Here is a 24,756-nt window from a genome sequence, read left to right on the forward strand (position 1 = left end):
GCGCACCCCCCCATCGTGCTCCATCCCCCATGCTGCACCAGCATCAGCCTCTCTGCCCCCAGCATCAGCCTCTCTGCCCCCAGCATCAGCCTCTCTGCCCCCAGCATCAGCCTCTCTGCCCCCAGCATCAGCCTCTCTGCCCCCAGCATCAGCCTCTCTGCCCCCAGCATCAGCCTCTCTGCCCCCAGCATCAGCCTCTCTCCTCCCAGCATCAGCCTCTCTCCTCCCAGCATCAGCCTCTCTCCTCCCAGCATCAGCCTCTCTCCTCCCAGCATCAGCCTCTCTCCTCCCAGCATCAGCCTCTCTCCTCCCAGCATCAGCCTCTCTCCTCCCAGCATCAGCCTCTCCTCTCTGTCCCCAGCATCAGCCTCTCTCCTCCCAGCCTCCCCCAGCATCAGCCTCTCTCCTCCCAGCCTCCCCCAGCACGCCGTGCTCCTCTGCCAACACTCACAGATCCGATCGCATACACACACAGACACACACTCACACACACCCGATCGCATACACTCACACACACACACACACACACACACACACTGACGATATCGCACATACACGCTCACACTCACAACATCCGGAGATACCACATGCTTCTGGCCATGTGATCCTCCGGCAGGTCCTGGAAGCTCACTGCACAGTATCGCCGCCGAGAAGCAAGCGATATCCCAGGATGTTGTGAGTGTGTGGATACGATGTGATGTGTGTGTGAGAGTGAGTGTGATCTGATGTGTGTGTGTGTGTGCATGTGTGTATGTTCCGCCGCTGCAGGACCTTGATGCGCTGGTAACGATGCTACCATGGTTACCAGCGTATCCCGTCCCCCGCTCGCACGGGAGCCCACACCAGCATACGGCGGCAACCCCAGCAATGCGAGGGTATGTGTCGGCTGGGTTGGCGGCGTACGCTGATGTGGGCTCCCGGGGTTACAGTACTCACCTGGGAGTCGTGGCTCAGTGTCGCTTCGGGGAATGCGTGCGGGGCCAGAGCGAGCGTGCATTGCGTGAGGGGGGCGGGGCGTGGCCGAGTTGCCAATACGTGCAGGGTGCCGAGGCGAGAGGCCAATCCGAGTGGGGGGCAGAGCCTGGGCGAGCGGCCGGCCAATCCGTGTGGGGGCGGAGCCTGGGCGAGCGGCCAATCCGTGTGGGGGGCGGGGCCATGGCGAGCCCAGCGGCCAATCGGCTTTGTGTCACCGTAAGGACACAATTTTGGAGACAGACAGACAGACAGACATAATAAGGCAATTATATATATAGATTTTTTAAATATTGGCCCACAGCCTGTGTTTTGTGGACTGTAACTCCCTGGTGTTTTAAAGCCCTATGGGAAGGGAGTAGTTCCCTATGTGGTTGGGGCAATTGATAGTAGTGTACTGCTGTATTGGAAAGCAGAGAGTAAAAGATGTGTCTCCGATTGTTAGGTAGAAGTACTGCATTTCTTGATTTAAAAAAAATAAATAAATACTGGTCCACAGTCTGTGTTGTGTGGACCATACCTCCCTGGTGTTTTAAAGCTCTATGGGGAGGGGCAATTCATGCTACTATACTGCTCTGTTGTCTGCCTGAAAGTTTTTTGAATCTGGAGGCTCCAACATGCATCTTCAAGTTGGGTCTCGTCTGTAGTGGCATGGGTATGTGAGCACCAGCCCTACACCTGTCTGTCATCCACCACCAGATTTCCTCTGTTATCTGCCTACATTTTGAAAAACGACTAAGTAGAGTCAAAAATTTAAATTTGTGGAGAGGTTACTGCGTGTGTGTTGGAAACAGAGACCTATGCCTGCCACTGGCTCGCTAATACATGTGTTGAATTTTTTTCTTTTAAAAAAGGCCCACAGCCTGTATTGCATGGACTATCTCTCTCTGGTGTTTTAAAGCCCTATGAGGAGGGGGGTAATTGATGGTATTGTACTGCTGTATCCCTGGAAGGATTTTTAATGTCCAGACTAGGTCTAAAAGTTGTGTCTTGCCTGTACTGGCAGAGGTATGGGAGCACCAGCCGTACACCTGTCTCTCATCCACCTGTTTACTTCTTCTACCAATAGCCTAGGATGCTAATGGCTGTGCCAAAACAGTTTTTTGCTGCTTTGGAAGCTTTTTTGACAGCCCCCAAATATGTTTTTCTGTCCTTATGTTTGGTTTCCCATTGAATCCAATGGGGTTCAGAAAGGTTCGCTAAAGGTTCAAAGTTCGGTTCTATAAAGGTTCGCGAACGTGCCCCTTGTTTGTTTCAGTGAACCAAACCGCTGGGGGGGTTTTCTCATCTCTAATTCTCATAAAGCAAGAAAGAGGATGGCGATCGCAAGAAGATAGGAGGCGCAGGACCGAGACAAGATAAGTGTAATAAAAGGGGTTTTTTTTATATTATACAGATCAGCGTGGGCTCTTATATACAACATTCTAGAATACTATATATACGGGCTTACTGGTCGCAGCTTATAGGAGACAAATCTGGTGACAGGTTCCCTTTGATGTCTGTGTGTAAAATAACAACAAATATTTGTATATTTTGTGTATGCTACACACAGTGCTAGTCTTATTGGGCAACCAAGTAGGGCTTGCAGCACTCAAAACAGGACATCAAAAGACAAGTCCAAAAATAGGTGGATGCACCATCACAAAAATCCAAGGAATTCACTTGGCAACATAAATCATTAGATATTTATTAACCGCGTCCTAGAGCAGATGAAGGAATTACATAGCTGATTTTTTGTGCCATGAATGTAAGAATAAAGAAGCTGTGTGATTCCTTCACCTGCTGTATCTGTCAATCTGCATCTATTGATTAGTGCTAGTTTTATTAACATATAGCTACTAAACCAGGTGTGGTTCAGAAAAGTGCATACAGCTGCACACAGATCAGTCACATCTTCAATTGACTTGTCTGTCAATTCAAATGTTTGTGTTTACCTTGCTTAACCTTTGCTAGAAGTGTGGGGAGTGTCTGAATGAGCAGACAGCTTCACCCCTTTAAGAACATGGACGTGCCGTTACAACCTTGGTCATGTCGGGTAATCACCGCCGGCTGGTGTGGTAAGTCGGCAGTGATCCCTGCACATGTCTGCTGATCTGATCAGCAGACACGTGTGGCTAACAGGTACAAGTGGATCCATGATCCACAAGGCGCCTGTTAAACCCTTAGATTGCACTGTCAATATGTGACAATGCAATTTAAATAGTCGCAGCAGGGAATGTGCTGTTCCCCGCCACCATCAGAGGCCCCGTGACAAGATCACAGGGAGCAGATGGTTGCCATGTTAGCGATGGGTCATGTGATGACACCTGTCGCTATCATGATGTATTTCTTGTCAGAGACGATAGAGGAAAGAAGCATTTCTGCTGATCAGAGCTGTGCAGCTCTGATCAACAAAAATGCACAAGGTGTCAACCTGTGCAGTGATAAAGTCCCTGCATAAAAATATGAAAAAATAAAAAACCTAAAAGTTCAAATCACCCCCCATTTGCCCTATTACAAATAAAACAGTTAGAAAACATATACACATATTTTGTATCACCACGTTCAGAAATGACTGACCTATCAAAATGGAAAATCAATAAATCTGATAAGTACATGGTGGGGCAAGAAAAAAATTACAAATGCCAAAATTACGCTTTTTGGTTGCAGCAAAACGTATTAAAAAGGCAATAACAGGCTATCAAAATGTAGCATCTGCACAGAAATGGAATATTTAAAAACATCAGCTCAAGACGCAAAAAATAAGCCACCATTGAGCCCAAGATCCTGAAAAATGAGAATGCTACAGGATTCAGAAATGGCGCAAAAAGCAACAACTGAAATTTTTTTTAACCCCTTAGATAATAGTAAACGTATACATGTTTGGTATCTACAAACTTGTACTGACATGAGGAATCACACCAACACATTAGTTTTACTATATAGTGAACACGGTAAATAATATCCAAAAAACAATTGTGCAATTGCACTTTTTCTGCAATTTCACTGCACTTAGCATTTTTTTCCTGTTTTCCAGTACACTACATGGTAAAACTAATGATTTCTTTCAACAGTACAACAACTCGTTTTGCAAAAAACAAACCCTCATATGGCAAAATTTACCCAAAAAAAATAAAAAAAGTTAAGATTTGCGGAAGGAGAGCAAAAAACGAAAATGGAAAATCGCCCGAGGGTGAATGGGTTAAAACAAGCACTATGCCTATGACGTCACAGCAGAACTCACTATTGAGGTCCTGCTCTCCTGTAACACTGACAATATGGTAAGAAGATGTAAATGGTCTACTCCAGTCAAAGTTACCTCTTACTAACAGCTCGTGGGAAGAGGACAACGTGGTTGACTCAGGCATCTTCTGAGCAGATACTCCAAATAAAGCAACTAAGATATCGAGTCCCACTCACCGAAACAGTCTGAATGAGACACATATTCCTTCGAAAGCAGAAACAGAAGACAATAAAGGTCACTTTCTCCTCCATTTTCTAACAAGTACGCAACTCATTCTAGACTAAAGCATTCTCTCATGCTAGAGTGTTCCACTACTATTGTAGCCTCTGTAATCTAAAAAAACCCCAAAACACCCTATAACATAGCCCTTCTCTAACTTCATACAGGACATTTAAACTTTAATTAAATCAATAAGGTAAATATTGAATCTATATATACCCTTCTCATCATGACTATTTTCCATTTTTCGGGGTTTTTTTTCTCAGTATATCATTTACAGGACAGGTTAATTAATTTTATAGTTTGATACATCAGACTTTTATGGATGTAATAATACCTAATATGTGTATTTTTATTTAATGATCTTTATTCCTTTATATTTAATGGGAGAAAATGAGGGTGATTTGGACTTTTTGGATATATTTTTTTAATTTTATTTTTACTTTTTACTGTACTTCTTAGACCTCTTAGGGGACTTGAACCTTTTTTTTGTAGTACAGATTGGGGCTGTGGTTTCCTCCAGAGATCAACACCCTTATCCACCCATCTTTTCAACACAAGGTTTAATTACAGCAATAGTGAAGTTCATGCATTCATTAATCTCAGTGTGCTCACTCATCATGTATGTATATGTCTGTATATTGATGACACAGCCCCTCCTCATAACTACTGAGCCCTCTTCCTCCAAATCCAGCTTCTCCACCATTACAGAAGATCATCTTTCCACGCTAATCTCAAGATCACATCTCACTCCTTGTCCACTTGACCCGCTCCTGTCGCACCTCATCCCCAATCTCACCAAAGTCTTCATCCCAACCCTTACCCATCTCTTCAACCTATCACTAACAACCGGTGTATTCCCTTCATGCTTTAAACATGCCTTCATCACACCCATCATCAAAAAGCCCTCCCTTGACCCTTCCTCTGTGTCAAACTTTCGCCCCATCGTCCCATATCACTTCTCCTCTACACCTCAAAACTACTGGAACAGCATGTCCATCTTGAATAGTCCTTATACCTCTCTTCCTGCTCCCTCTTTGACTGGCTATAATCTGGCTTCTGACCGCATCATTCCACTAAAACTGCCCTAACTAGAAACTGCCCTAATGTTGGCTAACTATTCTACTACAAGGTGAGAGGTTGAAAAAGTTAGATATGTTTAGCTTAGAAAAAAGACATCTCAGAGGAGATCTCATTTATATGTATAAATACATGTGTGGTCAATATAAAGGACTGGCTCATGACCTATTTCTTCCAAAGACAGTACTAAGGACCAGGGGGCATACACTGCGAGTGGAAGAAAAGCGATTCCGACAGCTAAATAGGAAAGGGTTCTTTATATTTAGAGCAGTCAGACTGTGGATTGCCCTACCACAAGAGGTAGTGATGGCAGACACTATAACCGCTTTTAAAAAAGGGCTGGATGATTTCCTCTGTACACACAACATTGTTGGTTATAAGGGACTTAGGAATTGAATTAGATATATTGAATTGAATAGAATTGGTGGAGGAAGGTTGAACTAGATGGACCAAGGTCCTTTTTCAACCTATGTAACTATGTAACTATATGTAACTATATAACTATGTAACTAAAGTCACCAACAACCTACTAACCGCCAAAGCCAAGAGACTATACTCTGTCCTCCAACTCTTGGACCTGTCTTCTGCCTTTGACACAGTAGACCCAGTAGACCATTCCCTTCTGCCCCAGATTCTCTTGTCTCTGGGCATCACAGACTTGGCACTATCTTGGATCTCCTCATACCTAACAGACCAGACTTTCAGGGTCTCCCACTCTCACACCATTTCCTCATCTCGCCCCGAAGGTACAGTTCTTCGACCACTGCTGTTCTCCATCTACACCTTTTGGCCTGGGACAGCTCATAGAGTTCTACGGCTTTTTTCAGTATCACCTGTACGCTGATGATGATACGCAGATCTACCTCTCTGAACCCGACTTCACCTCCCTACTAACCAAAATCCCACATTGTCTGTCTGCTATTTCATTTTTTTTCTCTACTCAATTTCTGAAGCTGAACATGGACAAAACAGAATTAATTTTCTTACCTCCTTCAAAACTCAAATCCACCATTTGACCTATCCATATCCATCAAAGTCAATGGCTGCTCACTCTCCCCAGTTCAACGTGCTTGCTGCCTAGGAATAAGGCTAGGGCCCCACTTTGTGTTCTCCTACTTGCAGTTCTAGACACACGTTTTGGGCTTAATTGATTTGACTAAAGTTGCCTTTTTCAGAAATTTAGCGCTGAAAACGCATGCGTATTTACCGCGTTTTAGATGTGTTTTCAGCACTGTTTGCTTGCTTTTTGACCTGCGTTTTGACAGATGCATTTTGAACATCAAGACACTGCTAAATAAAGTTTAAACAGACAAACAAAATGAAAAAGAGAAAAAAAGGAAAACATATAGAATTTTAGAAATAATTAAGGAAATAGAAATATTTTTTAAAATTATAGCCGTAATATATTATTTATTGGAAAAATAGCAATAAATTATTTTTCTTCTTAAATTTAATTGTCGGACTATGTGTGTGTGTAAAGGGACATTTGGGCATTAAAATAATGATTTCATAAATCATTTTGGTAGTCCAAAACGCATGTTTTCTGCACATAAAAAGCAGGTAAAACGCAGGAATTTGAAGGAATCTTGGTTTTTGTAACTTCTCATTGACTTCAATGTTAGCAAAACGCACCCAAAATGGAAAAAACAATTGACATGTTGCTTCTTTGAACGCTTGTTTTTTGCCACAAAATATGCAAATTTGCAGATGTGTTTACAAATGTAAAGTGGGGTCGGAAAAATCACAAATGCAACTGAAATGGCTGGAAAATGAAAACGCAAGCATTTTGGCATAAAAAAGGTGCTTCTCAAAACGCACCCAAAAAGCACCTGAAAAGCAGGTAAAAACGCAAAGTGGGGCCCTAGCCTAACTGTAGACTCTGCTCTCTCTTTCAACCCACACTTCCAAGCCCTCTTCACCTCCTGCCACCTCCAACTCAAAAATATTTCCTGGATTCGGACATTCCTTTCCCAAAAAGCCTTAAAAACCGTAGTGCATGCCCTTATTATCTCCCGCCAGGACTAGTGCAACCTCCTGCTCTCTGGCCTCCCTTCTAACAGTCTTGCACACCTACAATCTATTCTACACTATGCTGCCCAACTAATCTACCTGTCCCCCCGATACTTCCCGACCTCTCCTTTTCCAATCCCTTCCCATTGCCCAACGACTCCATTTCAAAACCCTAACCATGACCTATAAAGCCAACCACAATCTGTCTCCTCCTTACATCTGTGACCTAGTCTCCCGCTACATAGCCACACGTAACCTTCGATCCTCACAAGATCTCCTTCTCTATTCCCCTCTCATCTTCTCCTCCCACCACCGCATCCAAGATTTCTTCTGTGCATTCCCCATACTCAGGAATGATCTGCCACAACATAATAGACTCTCGCCTACCTTGACAAACTTCAAAAGGAACCTGAAGACCCACCTCTTCCAACAAACCTGCAACCAGCAGTAACCCTCAGTCCACTATAGCACCGCACGCCACCTGTACCCTCACCTGCTGTATCGTCACCCATCCCTTGTAGACTGAGCCCTCGCGGGCAGGGTCCTCTCTCCTCCTGTACCAGTCTGTGCCTTGTTTTGTTTATGATTATTGTACTTGTCCGTACTATCTTTTCACATGTAAAGCGCCATGGAATACATGGCACTATAATAAATAATAATAATAATAGCGTATTTATGAACTTGTACATTAATTCAATACTAAAGGTATGAGGGCTTTTTATTTTTTATTTCATTTTTTTTACTTTTTGAACGTGCAATCATCCAATTGCTTGTGTTATATACAGCAATACCACAGTACTGCTGTATATAGCAAAAATCATGGTCTCCTATGGACACCAGTCAGAAGCTGGTGATCACAGGAGTACCGTTACGACAGACACGAGGTCCTCATCAGACCTCCAGCCATATCAGTGCCCAACAATCTTGTCATGGGCCTGATGAGCAAATGAAATGACACAACCACCTGCCAGAGCACTGTAAATGCCGCTGTCAAAGATTGACAGCAGTATTTAACGGGTCAATAGATGTTAGAGGCAGATGATGACTGAATATCACAGCCATCATCTGCCAAAAGAGATGCGGAAAGCTTTTTGTAGCAAGCTGAGCCTGTACCAAAATCAGGGAGCCGGCATATACTGTACATCATATGCCAGTAAGGGGTTACAAAAGATCTTTGCCTTAACTGAACTTGAAGCCATTAATCAAATAAAAAAAAAAAAAAATTAATATCTACACCCAAACGAGTTGACTAATGAATAGTATTAAAAATTCATGCATATTTTTTCTTAAAGTCTGTAATTACTGTCTTACACGAGCAGAGTAACCAGAAGGTATATTACATGCTATAATTATTGCCTTCCCAAAAAGTAAAAACCAGATAAACCAGAAAATGTACATTCAATTGAAGATGTATTCCAAGTTTATAGAAAATGTATACAAAGTTTCTAGGAAACAGAATTAAAGTGATACAGCCCAACTTGATTCTATAGCCACCTAGTGGGCTTTATTTTGTTTTGTGGCTGGAACTAATGAAATGCCTTCTCTTGCAGAATGCAAAGAATGTATTCAGTAGAGTCCACTGGGGCTTTGTGTGATGCCCCTGAACTAGTCAGGGTGTCACAGGGTACTGCACTCCTTTTCTCTTTTGGTGCAGAGCTCAACCCCCCATGTTTTGGGATCCTAACCTTAGGTATTGCTCCATCAGCATTCAAATCCTAGCCACACCTCACACCACATCCTGTCAGGCACACCAGTGGGTGGTTTAACTGGAACAGGGCCAACCGCCTAGGGGTCAGGCAGACAGGTGGGAGGGGCTGAGTCAGTCGAATGGTAGCCCTCAGAGAGTGAGGAGCTAGAGGGAGTTGGAGCTCCCTGTGAGACGTTGGCTAGGTCGCAGACCGTGGTTTGGGACTGAAGGAGTCGGAAACCCAGTCGCAGGGTATTAGAGAGGGGTGCCAGAGTTTGGGAGAACGGTCGGCACCGGAAAATCTAGTAACTGAACCGGTACCGAGCACGGCGGGGTACTGGACCCTAGATCAGGGAGTAGCTTCATGCAACCTGATAATTAAGCTGTGGAGGATAGTCTCTTTATGAACTTTCCCCAAGAGCTCAGAGATCAAAGGCATCAACACAACGAGAGGGATAGGGCTTTACAGCTTAGATCCCAAGTGTCAGCCATCGAGAGCACAGCTCCTCTAACTAACCATAGGGAGCGGGACCCCGAAAGCTTCAGGCTGAGGGGTCACACAGAACAGTCTAAATTTAGTACATGGAGGCAGGTCCAGAACCATCAGCAATACCTACGGGGACGGATTCCCGGACGAGCTTCACCTAAAGCGGCAGCTGCACCCAGAGACTTGGTTTTCTTCTGTGTCAGAGTCTGCTTAATGGTTGCACCAACATCCATACAGCCTGAGTAAGTACGCTGCTCTCCCCCTCAACTGCCCTGCCTGGCCTGCACCATGCTCTCCTACACCTCCGCCATCCAGAGTCCCGGGGCCTCCCCTACCCGTGGAGGGAACGTCATCTGGCTGCCCCACTCCATCTCCCCCGGGTACTCCCATCAGCAGCAGCAGTACTCCCTTTTACTGTCGGGTGACCGCAAGCCCCGGGGTCCGCAGACCCTTGAGCCACAGCAAGACCGGAACTGAGCAGTTCGACTGCTGCAGGGGCGGTCCACCTCGAAAACTTTAGCGTCACGAACAGGATTTGGACTGGACCCACTAACCTGGGTGACGTGCGCCTTGAAAAATCCAAGCTGCGGTGTCAAAATTCTGTTGCCGCCATTTCCCGACATTTTTCCCGCCATCTTCCTGACCAAAAGAGCGCGAAGCTGAAGCTCCACCCCTCGTCTAGAGAGCACAGCCGTAACTGGAAGTTCACAATGTTCCCCTGCGCTAGAGTAATTGTGTACGAAAACCAAGGGGGAGAGGGAAGATGTCCGTGCTGGATGGGAGCGCCGGAGCATTACCCCCGCCAGATCAGGGTGATTCAGATGCGGTGCCGATCACCTTACCCTATGTGCCTGGAGCTGCCTTGCTACCCAAATATGTTGGTCGACCTGACACCTTACAGGGATTCAGGCAGAAGATCAGTACAGTCCTGGATATGTATGCTCTGACCGGCCGGCAGCGGGCGTCTGTGGTACTCGGTCAACTGACAGGTGCAGCTGAGCTGGAGGTGGAGACTTGGACTGACGAAGACCGGGCCTCGGTGCCCACCATCATTGAACGGCTTAGGGCTGCATTTTTGCTCGTTAACAGTCGTTCAGAGGTGTCACAAGCTACGACATTTCTAACGATTCCGGATGAGTGTCACAAATACTGTGACCCCGACGACATTTCGTTAGATATATCGTAGCGTGTGATGGGGCCTTAAGAAATGGAAGTTGAACTGCCTGAAGCTTACTTGCCCGATGCAGATTTGGACTCACATCGCCAGATACAGTATAAGCAAATTTAAGAATTTATTGAAGAGAATTTGAACCAGATTAGGGAGAAGCAAGAAAAGAACTTCAATAACCAGGCAAGAGCTACTCCTTTCTCTCCAGGCGAGATGGTATTGAAGAGAAAAAGAAAATTATACAAACTGGATGACCAATGGGAGAAAGAACCCTACATGGTGCAGTCCTCTAACTTTGACAATCAGAAGACTTGTCTTATCAGCAAGGATCAAGGGAGAACCACGTCTGCCATTTCCAGGGACCACTTGGAAAAGTGTCCAGAACCCCTTAAAGTTCCAGATGAACCTCAGCCCCAACCTCAAGTCGTGGAAAAGAAAAAGAGCATTCGTAGAATCCTAGGTGACTTCCCAGAAGATTTGGCCTATGCAAAATGGAGCAGTGATAGTTCCTGTGTTAGTACTCCCACAACCTGTGGAGGACCCAGAACATGAAAGGCTTACTGAGACTGCACTTCCCTTAGCTCCTAGAGTAGTACCCATACCTTTACCATGAACACATAGAGTCCTACCCGCAACATCTGTCACTAATGATGAGGAACCTGCAGCAGACCTTGCCACACCACAGGGGTTAGATGAGGGTCCAGAGTTGAGAAGGTCGACTCGTAGTAACTTTGGTCAGCCCCCACTCAGGTATAGGAAATAATGGTAGGGAAACTCGGCTACAATGTTAAATGTTGAGTTTTATAATGTTTTATAAGCTGCTATTGTTACTTTAAGAACCAAAGATAAGAGAAATGTTGCAAAAGGGCTGATTAACTGATAATTTCCCGAATGCTTAACCTGATTAATGTTTGCACCCGATGCATGAACCCTGTTTTATTCCTTCCCTTATTATACATATGGACCATGGCTGCAGACTGGTAGCAGCCAGCACAAACTTGTGCTAATTGTATAAAGTTGCTCCTCGTGCGCCTACCAGAGTCGTCTTTTACACCTCCAGGACTTCAAGGCCGTCACAAGGAACTGGGAGATTCAGGTTTTTTGGGTGGTGGGTTGAAGGGAGTGGGACAATGGGAATGGACTGTCGCAGGAAGGGGCTGCAGCAGAGCAGGCTGAGCCACCAACTACCGCTATAACAGGTAGTGTTCCCCGTTGTCATTTTTAGTACTTGAACTCTGCGAGTTTGACCTAACGTTTAAGTATACTGCCTCCCCTATGAGGGATGAATGAATATGCATAATTTTGTTACTTTTTTCATCTAGTTTAAAATAAATAAATTAAATAAATCCTCTGGGTGTCCTGTAACTCGAGTACGAGCTACATTTAACCAAGGGGGAATGTGATGCCTCTGGACTAGTCAGAGTGTCACAGGGTACTGCACTCCTTTCTCTTTTGGTGCAGAGCTTAACCCCCCATGGTTCTGGGATCCTAATCTTTTGGTATTGCTCAATCAGCATTCAAATCCTAGCCACACCTCACACCACACCCTGTTAGGCACACCAAGCAGACTGGTGGGAGGGGCTGAGTCAGTTGAGTGGTAGCCCTTAGAGTGAGGAGCTAGAGGGAGTTGGAGCTCCCTGTGAGACGTTGGCTAGGTCGCAGATGGTGGTCTGGGACCAGAGAAGTCGGAAACCTGTTTGCACGGTATTAGAGAGGGGTGCCAGAGTTTGGGAGAACGGTCGGCACCGGAAAATCTAGAAACCGAACCGTACCGAGCACGGCGGGGTACTGGGCCCTAAATCAGGGAGTAGCTTCATGCAACCTGATAACCTGTGGAGGATAGTTTCTTTATGAACTTTCCCCAAGAGCTCAGAGATCGAAGGCATGAACACGATGAGGGGGATAGGGCTTTCCAGCTTATGCGGCCCAATGAGATCCCAAGTGTCAGCCATCTAGAGCACAGCTCCTCTAACTAACTAACTGTAGGGAGCGGGACCCCGAAAGCTTCAGGCGGAGGGGTCGCACAGAACAGTCTAAATTTAGTGCAAGGAGGCCGGTCCAGAACCATCAGCAATACCTACGGGGATGGATTCCCAGATGAGCTTCCCCTAAAGCGGCAGCGGCACCCAGAGACTTGATTTACTGCTGTGTCAGAGTCTGCTTAATGGTTGAACCAACATCTATACGGCCTGAGTGAGTACGCTGCTCTCCCCCTGAAATTCCCTGCCTAGCATGCACCATGCTCCCCTACACCTCTGCCATCCAGAGTCCCGGGGCCTCCCCTACTTGTGGAGGGAACGTCATCTGGCTACCCCACTCCATCTCCCCCAGGTACTCCCATCGCCAGCGGCGGTACTCCCTTTACCAAGAACCACAGGTGGCGTCACGAACATCTACCCCCCTGCAAATAGCCCCCCCTTTTACTTTCAGGTGACCCCAAGCCCCCGGGCCCGAAGACCCTCGAGCCACAGCAACCCCGGATCTGAGCAGTCCAACTGCTGCAGAGGCGGTACATAAACTGAATGACATATCCAAAATCAATGTTTAAGACCCTATTTTAGGGGCTGTTATAATAGTCTAATTGTACCCATCAGCAAGTATGCTCATATAATGAAGCCACGGGCTGAAACATTTAGGTCCTCCCTTATAATAAAAGGAATCAAAAATGGCAAAGAGGACTCATCAAATTTAACTATTCATGTCTTGAAAAATCCATATACAGTAAAATAAATCCCAACTACTTAACCTTCGAAAGTAGAAAAAGAAATTTTTAAGCACCACGTCACCAAATAATAAAACCAGCTTTTATTTCATCAAGTTAAAACCAACAACACGTTGTTAAGATAAAATCTGATTTTATCTGTTGGATATCCTACCAACAAGTTGTTGATTTTAATTGATTAAATAAAAGCTGGTTTTATCAATTTGGGACCTGATACTGGAAAATTCCTTTTTCTACTATTGAACCATGCTTGTTTGAACATGAGCTGAGCTCATTGTACTGTCGTCCTTAATTGTAGATCCAGGTGATATATGGAATGGGTGAGCTGATTTTTTTCTTTTCTTAACCTTGGAACTTACTCCACCTTCCACCAAAATTCTCTACATATCTACGTTTCTAATACCGAAACTATTTGAAAAAAGATACATAACTCAAGGAAGTTTGAAAATACAATTATATTGTAACTGCAAAACACAAGGTTTATAATGGCTAGTGAGAATAGCAACCTTAAAACAGCTAATAAAGAATCACTCCTAATCAGGGGCACACATAGAAATTATGGGGCCCCATAGCAAAAGTCTGAATGTGTTACCCCAACCCCGATAAAAAAAATAAAAAATATTTACATAATAATCATCATACAGGTTCCTGGGGGCCGGCATGCGTTACTGAGACTACTACATAGTGTTACTGAATAACAGCCACCATACCAAGGCCAATAATACATTGCAAAATAATGCACCACTCCATGACCAAATATCAGCACATAGTCTGAATATAACCACCGTCCTTTTACTGAGCAAAGTCTATCGGCAATATGTGAACTTTGCCTAAAATAGCCTTCTTCGTGCCCCTCACCACACACAATATAAATTTTCACATCTGTCTCCCCCATATAATGATAGCAATTATGACCCCCCTTTATAGCCTAAGGAACCATAGTAAAACTCTGCAAAGTGCAGGGATAACACACACAGTGATGGCACAGCACAGGTGCAACACACTCAGTGATTGTAATACTATTGTATGTACTGAGGATTTCGATTGCGTTAGGGCAATGACAATCAGAGACGAGTTCTTGGTGCAGAAATGTTTATAACAGGTAACCAACGATATGTACATAAATGGAACAAAACACAGTAGAACAATAAACACCGGAAATACCTTCCAGGATCGGAGCGAAGGGAATTCCCGGGGCCACGCACCGGACTCCCCCAGGGAGACCACCAAGAGCGAACCCCTATACAGGGACTGTCTGGCAATCACCCCAGAAGGCCTAAATGCGCAGCAGCCGGGACACAAAGGGCCAGAGGTATAGTCCAAAAATGTCCGCACGAGATGAGAGTCCAGAGTGGTTACGAACCGGAAGGAACAGGGCAGAAGTGCTGACCAAAGACGGCAGACGGAGTCCGGGCACAGCTTGATGAGTCCGAGTGAAGTCCAAAGTCGGTGTCGGTTGTTTTTCGGGAGGATCCAAAATGTCAATCAGGAACCAAGAGCAGCAAAGCAGGAGTACACAGCAAGCAGTATACTCAGGCACTGGACTAAGCTTAGAGGCGGCCTTTTAAACAGCTGGACAGGAAGTAGGGCAACAGAACAGCAAACTCCATGTTAACCGAGGGCAAGCTCTTTCAAAAGAGAACTGGAAATCCCGGAAGTCTGACAGTGATGTCACAGCACAGGGACAACACACACAGTGATGTCACAGCACAGGGACAACACACACAGTGATGTCACAGCACAGGGACAACACACACAGTGATGTCACAGCACAGGGACAACACACACAGTGATGTCACAGCACAGGGACAACACACACAGTGATGTCACAGCACAGGGACAACACACACAGTGATGTCACAGCACAGGGACAACACACACAGTGATGTCACAGCACAGGGACAACACACACAGTGATGTCACAGCACAGGGGCAACACACACAGTGATGTCACAGCACAGGGACAACACACAGTGATGTCACAGCACAGGGACAACACACACAGTGATGACACAGCACAGAGGCAACACACACAGTGATGACCCAGCACAGGGGCAACACACACACAGTAATGGCCCAGCACAGGGGCAACACACACACAGTGATGGCACAGCACAGGGACAACACACAGTGATGTCACAGAACAGGCGCAACACACACACAGTGATGGCACAGCACAGGGGCAACACACATACAGTGATGTCACAACACAGGGGCAACACACACGGTGATGGCACAGCACAGGGGCAACACACACGGTGATGGCACAGCACAGGGGCAACACACACAGTGATGTCACAACACAGGGGCAACACACACACAGTGATGTCACAACACAGGGGCAACACACACACAGTGATGGCACAGCACAGGGGCAACACACACACAGTGATGGTACAGCACAGGGACAACACAGTGATGTCACAGAACAGGCGCAACACACACACAGTGATGGCACAGCACAGGGGCAACACACACAGTGATGTCACAACACAGGGGCAACACACACGGTGATGGCACAGCACAGGGGCAACACACACAGTGATGGCACAGCACAGGGGCAACACACACAGTGATGTCACAACACAGGGGCAACACACACACAGTGATGGCACAGCATGGGGCAACACACACATACACAGTGATGGCACAGCACAGGCGCAACACACACACATAGTGATGGCACAGCACAGGGGCAACACACACACAGTGAAGGCATAGTACAGGTACAACACAAACACACAGTGATGGCACAGGGGCAACATACATACAGTGATGGCACACCACAGGGCAGTTTTTTCCTGTAGTGTTACAGGCAGACATTTGTACATTATGATACTCATTACTCACAGCAAGTTGGGCTGTAGTGTGTACATCGCCCAGGCCAAAAGCTAATGCTCTACCAGGATACAGCTAAACCCCCACTAATGTGGAAGCGTCACAGGTGCAGGAGAAGCAGATCACACACACACACCTCCATGGAATGGAGGGGAGGCGAATGCTAGATGATAAAACTGCACACAAGTGGCTTGCATAGAGTGCTGTTCACATGCAGATGGCACAGTCACAAACCCGCAGCCTATTAGGTGACGCCCTTCTATTAGATCAGGCGGGCTGCCAAGCCGTACCCCACTGTGTATCATGCATGGACAGACACTCTACAATGCAAGGCCCAACAGAAAGGGGCCTGGCTGTATCCTGTACAAACAAAAAAATATGAGGTTTTTGTTGGTATTTATGGCCATAAAACGTAAGCCTACACCCTCGTCACGGGACCTCATGTCTGTAGGTCCCTACACTAAATATAAAAATAGCAACAAAAAGAGGACAATGTCCTCCAAAAATTAAGTATTACTCACAGCAAGTTGGGCTGTAGTGTGTACATCGCCCAGGCCACATAGCGCTCTATGCAAGCCACTTGTGTGCAGTTTTATCATCTAGCATTCGCCTCCCCTCCATTCCATGGAGGTGTGTGTGTGATCTGCTTCTCCTGCACCTGTGACGCTTCCACATTAGTGGGGGTTTAGCTGTATCCTGGTAGAGCATTAGCTTTTGGCCTGGGCGATGTACAATGCAATTTTTACTGCATCTTGCCCAATGCGTTTTTTAAGTCAAATCTATTGACTTGAAGGGCTCAAAAACGCTGAAAAAGTGCAAGAAGAATTGACCTGCTGCATCTTTTGTCCATCTTCAAAAATGCAGCCAACAAAAGATGCCCAGTGTGGACAGCAAAATCAAAATCTCTTAGACTTTGCTGGGAGAAGAAAATGCATGCATTTTGGTGCATCTTTGTGACTTCAAAAATGCACCAAAAACGCAGCAAAACATGCCCTGTGTGAACTTAGTCTTAATCAGCTGCTTGACGACGGCCACGGGAGCATGATGCATGAAATTGAAAATGCACACACTGCGGGCAACCACTACAGGCCCCTCCAGCTCACGGGCCCTATAGCAGTGGCGTGGTCTGTTTGACGGTATGCCACTGCTCCCAATTACAATTTTATTGTTTAAATGTATTTGTACGTGCCTGTGATGTAATGTGATAATATACTCATCTACTGCTGATCTCTCCGGTGTCCAGCGCCGGTCTTCTGCTTTTCTAAGTGACATCACTGCAAATGAGACCTGGCAAATAATTGTACACACTGTGTGACCTGAAAGTTTTGTTTACAATGAAAGCTCCATAGAGTTACATTGTACATGTCTCTTTTGTGACCCAGAGGAGTCTGCAGTGTGGTAGAATCATTCAGAAGAGCAGAAGACAGGCGCTAGACATCAGAGAGTGCACGGTAGGTGAGTATATTAACACACTCGCACTGAACTACATACATATATACACACATTTAAACAATAAAAATGTTAGTCAGAGTTCTTCTTTAAATGCTAAATATTTCTGAAACATTCACGTCTATCGCCCTATGCATGTCATAAAACAAGACACGTCAGTCTTAATGAATGACTGGCAGGAATAAGATGCACCAAATTCATTTTGTAGGTGCATGCCACTTATCGATCTTATCAGATATGTTATTCCAGTAGTTAATGGAAGGAGCTGAACACCATAAAGGAAAGTGGAGATGCTTAATTAAAATTTATTCCAAATCTCTCCGTCACACTAAAGCAGTCTTTACATGCTGCGACACCGCTAGCGAGATCGCAATCGATCGTACCCGCCCCCATCAGTTGTGCGACACGAGCAAATTGCTGCCTGTGCCGCACAGCCTCGCTCAACCCCGTCACATGCACTTATCTGCCCTGCGACGTCTCTCTGGCCGGCAAACCGCCTCCTTTCTAAGGGGGCGGTTCATGCGGCGTCACAGTAACGTCACACGGCAGGCGTCCAATAGAAGCAGAGGGGCGGAGATGAGCGGGACGTAACATCCCGCCCACCTCCTTCCTTCCGCATTGCCGGTGGAGGCAGGTAAGGAGATGTTCGTCGCTCCTGCGGTGTCACACATAGCGATGTGTGCTACCGCAGGAACAACAAACAACATCGCTAATAAGCAGAAAACGATTTTTTGTTTCAGGACGACCTCTCCGCGGCAAATGATTTTGACCGCTTTTGCGATCTATTAAGGTCGCTCATAAGTGTCACACACTGCGATATTTCATTAACGATATCGTAGCGTGTAAAGCCCGCTTACGTATAGGGAAGTACCAAGCAAATGGTGAAAGGGAAGGGAAACCCTGTGTCTAGGGAAGTGGGAAATGGTGACCCCTGACCAAACCTACCGCTGGTCCCTGGGGCCCCTTAACACCCTATATAGGTTCTGCACCTATGCACCGAGCCGGATACTTGACATCCCTAGTGCTGGGCCCTAAATACGGAACAGATGGAATAAGCTCTTTGTCAACCCTACTAAATACTAGAGAAGACACAAGGAGGACACACAGGGGAAATAATGCATGAACTACTTATCCACAGATTACACAGGTAGACGTTCAGCAAAGTTTTCAGCAACGAAACAGAGGAGTACTAGCCTCCTGCTTGCAACCAGAGCTGAATGAACTGAATAATATCATCAGCACACATTCAGCAAAGATGGGAGTATTTAAGCACATGGAGAATATTGATAATCAGCAACTGGATGGAAGGAGGGCTCCGCTGTATCCTTAAGGGGAAGAAATGAAAATCCAGCCGCAAACTTACCTTGTACAATGAATATTAACGGCAGGAACAACTGAAAGTCAGGGAGCATTTTGCGCAGTCAAACGCTATGACCTTCTATTGCCAAAAAGCAGATGACTGTCTGTCACCTCGTGACACACCCGTAACACTCTCCTATTCATAGACTACACCACAGTCAGTATAGGAAAAAAAGAAACAGTTCAGGTAAATAACCTTCATAAGACTGGACCGGGTATTGTGTCAAGTGTGCAGATTGGAGTAACATTTCTGACTTAAGAAATATATTAATGTGATGAGCAGTCGTAGCCGCTCCCCAACTCAATTGCCCACAATTTGGCAGAGCTGCCTGAAACCAGCATGAAAATGCCAAGTCCCACATTTTTGCACAATTGTGACTTTTCATAGTGTTTTATGACAGTTTTCTGATAAATCAGGGCCACATTGATTAATCAGGGCCATAATTTCTGTGAAATCTAAAGAAAAAGATGAAATATTGTACAAATCAATTGTTAAGCGAGGATTATTAGAGTTCTGATTTCAACTGCTAATTTCTATTATCACACACACTGTCCTAGAAGTAAAGCTATAAAAGAAATCTGTCAGTAATAAGTTAAGTATATAGAAATATTTTCATCAAGCAAACATGAGAATTTTAAAAACCTCAACCTATCTAATTAGATAAACGGATCATTGAGTTTCCAACATAATTGAAAAAAACACCTTACTGTCAATTAAAAATCTAATTGATAAATGGCAAATAAACATGAGTTGCACAAATACCTGAAATGAAAGCACACCCAAGGCGTCAATATAGGCGTCAATAACCTGTTAAGAAAAGGCTTATGCCATCTAAATCTAAATAAGACTAAAGGAATATCAATGTTATCAAGTTGTAGTAGACACTATCCGTCACTTTCTTCACATGTTGTGCAAATAATGGGAAAAACATTTGTGCAATAAAATAGTCATGAATAGTCATGACAAGGTCTTTCATTGCACTTGCCAAAGATTGTTGAGATCACTGTCTAAGGCCTCTTTCACATGTACGTGTCTGGTACGTTTCCTCACGTACCGGAGACACGTACACACGTAGACCTATGTTTTCAAATGGAGTTGGACACACGTATGTATTTATGCATGGAATGTGTGTCCATTCCATACATATGTGTGTCCGTGTGTTTCTCACGGCAACATGTCCGTTTTCTCTCCGGCATCACAGGTGTCACACAGAACGCAAATGGACCACACGGATGTGTTCTGTGTGACACGCATTGAAAAAAAGACATTTGTCTGTGAGAAAAAAAACCAAAACTTTACTCACCTTCTCCAGCCCTCCTGTCTCTGCCGCTGCTGTCACTTGCTGCCGACCGCCGCTCATTATGCTCATTGAATATTCACTTCACTGCGGCCGGAAGCAGCAGCAGCGGGGAGTCGGCAGAACCGGAGACTGAAGAACAGCACCACGGACAGCGACGCTAGGGACAAGTGAGCAGAAAGTTCCCATTATCCGTGTGTAATCACGGATAACACACGGAGAACACACTTAGGCAATAAACACGGCTCACTGAGGGCAAAACGCACCTTTGACACGTCCGTTAAAAAAGTGCGTGCTTTTTTACGAACGTGTGAAAGAGGCCTAAAGAAAAGCATTGGGTTACAGCAGGGGCGGACAGACTGCTGAAGGGCCCCATACAAGAAATTTGTTTTTATCCCATCACCCCTCGCCCATCGCTCCTCTGTCGCCAGAAATTCCAGGACAGTCTGTAAAAATAAAGCATATTTTTTGCCCTGTCCATAAAATAAATTCAACTCATCCGTAATTTTTTTGAAGCTGAAAAAACTTATACAGATTATTTTGACTGTAATTATCATGATTTCTCAGTTTACAGTGAATGCAGCTGATGTCTTCATATTAGAATTGTGGGTTATACAGTGGAACCTTGGTTTATGAGAACAATCCATTCTGGGAGTGTGCTTGTAAACCAAGTTACTCGTCTAGCAAAGCAAGATTTCCCATAGACAATAATTCAAGCTCAGACAATTTGTTCCACAACTTGTTCGATGTCCCATCCTGGTCCCCTATTGTGCCATTCCACACACATAAACACACACAAACACACACGCACACACACACATATTATGCTCACCTTACCTTCCGTTCCATCGCCGGCCTCCCAATGCTTGTAGTTCACCAGTACAGAATGTGTATCGGGTAACCATCGCAACGATGGAGGAACTTCCGCTGCCAGAGCACTGACGTCAAAGGCAAGAGCTACTTGCCTTTGATTGGTCAGTGCGCTGCCTTTGAGAAGCGGCTGACAGCGGAAGTTCCTCCATCGTCGCGATGGTTACCCGATACACATTCTGTACTGGCGTACTACAAGAATCGGGAGGCCGGCGATGGAACGGAAGGTAAGGTGACCATAATATGTTCGTATTTGTGTGTGTTTGTGTTTGTGCATGTTTGTGCGTGTTTGTGCAGACTGCAAGAGTGTGTCAGAGCGCGGAACCAGAAGTGAGTGCGGTGAGTATTTGCTCATACAGCAAAGCATACTCGTAAACTGAGTTTCAAATGTACAGCAAGCTTTGCTCGTATAGCGAAATACTCGCACACCAAGTTACTCGTAAACTGAGGTTCCACTGTAAATATGTAGAACTTATAATCATGATTCATTATAGTTTATCTGTCCATACTTTTTTGAGCTGTTCATAAAAAATACCAAGTTAGGTTGGCAACCTTCCTCTGAATATAGCAAAAACGTTTGTAATGTGTGAAAAAAATTCAAGCATGGAGCAGTCTAGTCGTCTTTACAGACTGACTAGCAGGTCGTTAGTAACATCCGCAAACTGCATAACGAATGAGTGCAATAACACTTTCCTCAGATGACTACTTCTACCAACTGGATTGTCTGATACACAAAAGGCCCTGTATAAATGTCTGTTTTTGTAACTTACCACTCTTATATTTTTATTTGAAGATTCCCCGTAATCCCTATACAGCTTATGATTTATTTCTTTTTTTTTCTGTTATTTTTTTTTACTTTCTTTGATGTTTTGTTTGAGGGGAGTCTCAGCCAGGACGTCATCACAATAGTGGCCCTGCCGTCACTTCCTTGCAGCTTCTATGACCCCCTCCCCCACTGTGATACGTCGTCATGCAGCAGCGCTGTGGTCACTTACCACTTACTGCTGTCTCTAATATTTGGAATTAATTGGGATAATAGAGACAGAAAATCAATGTGATATCACTATCTATAGGGAATTGTGGTGGATTTAAAATCTTTACAATCAAGCTTTTTCCTACTGATTTTTTTTGTTAAATAATTTTATGATGACCACAAAACCACAACATAAAAGTGGCCATTATTACCAATACATGGTGAAAATAGCAGTTTACTGCTATTTGATGAAGGTAGGCTATGAGCAAAATACTGATGCACACCATTTACACAACAGTCACCCATGAGGCAAAGGGGGTGCTAGCCATACAGTTACGTATATGAACAATAAACTCCGTGGCAGCATACAAAGGTTAATGTGGGTTTGGATTTTGCCAAATTCCCACATATGGCACAAACTCAAAGGCATAATAAAGAAAAGGAGGAAAGGAGTTTTTAAAGTGCAAAAAATTGTACACAATTTATTAAAGCAGGTGAACATCCATTTTGTTTAAAATAGAATTAAAAACCAAGACCATACCCCAATATGGTAGGCACTGCATAGGGATTAATAATGCACTAACATATTACAATAATACATGTAGAGAGGTAATTGTGAAATATATCAACATTATAATATCTCCATATTGGAGTACATCCACAATTAGTGCAAGAACAGAAGTCCCTATAATGGTCAGAGGCATACTAAAAATCAAGTGCTGGGAATAAGCAGGCAGAAACCGCGATAGTGAAAGAGAGGTCATTCGCTGGATTAGGGAACTTCAGGACAGCCCAACGCACATTTTGATAAGACGACTTGTTCTTCTCTTCATCAGGGGAGAGGCGCCATGGAGTGTAGTGCACCACACTCGATATGTGCTACCTCCATCATATATCATTGGGGCATGTCTGAATCCTGCAGCCAACTGTTTGTTTTAATCATATATTGGTAAGTTTGGCCTTTCTATTCACTTGACTGCAGTGATTTGGAAGAGATTTTCAAGCTATTCAATGCATTGGTATTGGCAGTGATATCCTATTCCTAAGGAAAACATTTTATTTGTAAGCGATAACAAATCTAAGGCAAGATTTGCACGTTGCGACATCGCAAGCCGATGCTGCGATGTCGCACGCGATAGTCCCCGCCCCCGTCGCAGGTACAATATCTTGTGATAGCTGGCGTAGCGAAAATTATCCCTACGGCAGCTTCACATGCACTCACCTGCCCTGCGACCGTCGCTCTGGCCGGTGACTCGCCTCCTTCCTAAGGGGGCGGGTCGTGCGGCGTCATAGCGATGTCACACGGCAGGCGGCCAATAGCGATGGAGGGGCGGAGATGAGCAGGATGTAAACATCCCGCCCACCTCCTTCCTTCCGTAGAGCCACCGGTGGCAGGTAAGGTGAAGTTCATCGCTCCTGCGGCGTAACACACAGCGATGTGTGCTGCCGCAGGAACGAGGATCAGCATCGTACCTGTCGCGGCAGCATAATTATGGAAAAGTCGGAGCCTGCAGCGATGACACCATAACGACGCTTTTGCGCTCGTTCATCATATCATCTAGAATTTACACACATTTACAACGATGTCGAAAGTGACGCCGGATGTGCGTCACTTTCGATTTGACCCCACCGACATCGCACGTGTGATGTTGCAACGTGCAAAGCCGCCCTAAGTGTTGCCCTTGGCATAAAGTAAGAAAGTTATTCTGATCACAATGTCAAATGAACAAATGGCAGGAAAATAGTGGAAGGATCAACAAGCCGAGATCAAGATGTCCATTCCATGTGTATTTAGTCACTTTGTAATGTGCTGTTTAGACATAACATCTTTCTTTATTGCAGGTATATAAGATGATGCTGTCCTGCTGGTCATTCCAACCATCTGAGCGGCCAACATTTAGTGTGCTAGAGAATGAGTGTGACCAGCTCCGCCGAGCGTATCAGAGCGAGCCCTGCAATCTACACGGCAACATGTATGAAGATCAGTTTTAGTTATGTTACAATTGAATGGATTCTTTCTTATCACATTATGCAGGTTTACGGTGAAGACAAGTGTACGCACACAAGAATTCCACATGAAATCTATTTTAGTAATTCCATTTACTTACATTTTACAGCTTGCTATTTGTTATATAGATACTTTTATTTTTGTTAAAGCTGAAGTTAAATAAATTTTTTAAAAGCATTAAAAAAGCGACTCATTCTTTAGCCTATATGGGAAAATATATGAAAGAACTGCACAGGCGATATAAATAAATATAGGGAGTTCAGGGGTGCTACATCATGCAGAGTAACAATGTAGCGCCCCCTGAGGCCTCAGTCGCCACAGGGTACTGCACCTCACTTAAGATGCAGTATTCATCTTGGATGCGGAGGAGGTCATCCCCGGTAACACCACCAC

At 44.9% G+C, this 24,756-nt stretch overlaps 1 protein-coding gene across 1 annotated transcript in view; it reads left to right on the top strand.

Moving 5' to 3' along the window:
- The window catches only part of JAK3 (Janus kinase 3), a 482,226-nt gene extending 457,719 nt beyond the window's left edge, over nucleotides 1–24,507 (top strand). Inside the window, exon 24 of the mRNA XM_075314904.1 lies at nucleotides 24,198–24,507. Within this exon, the coding sequence (XP_075171019.1) occupies nucleotides 24,198–24,347 (150 nt within the window). The 3' untranslated portion in view covers nucleotides 24,348–24,507. The remainder of the gene's footprint in view (nucleotides 1–24,197) is intronic.
- The last annotated feature ends 249 nt before the right edge of the window (nucleotides 24,508–24,756 follow it).

This window comes from Anomaloglossus baeobatrachus, chromosome 1 (assembly GCF_048569485.1).
Source record: "Anomaloglossus baeobatrachus isolate aAnoBae1 chromosome 1, aAnoBae1.hap1, whole genome shotgun sequence".
In the NCBI taxonomy this organism is placed as follows: domain Eukaryota; kingdom Metazoa; phylum Chordata; class Amphibia; order Anura; family Aromobatidae; genus Anomaloglossus; species Anomaloglossus baeobatrachus.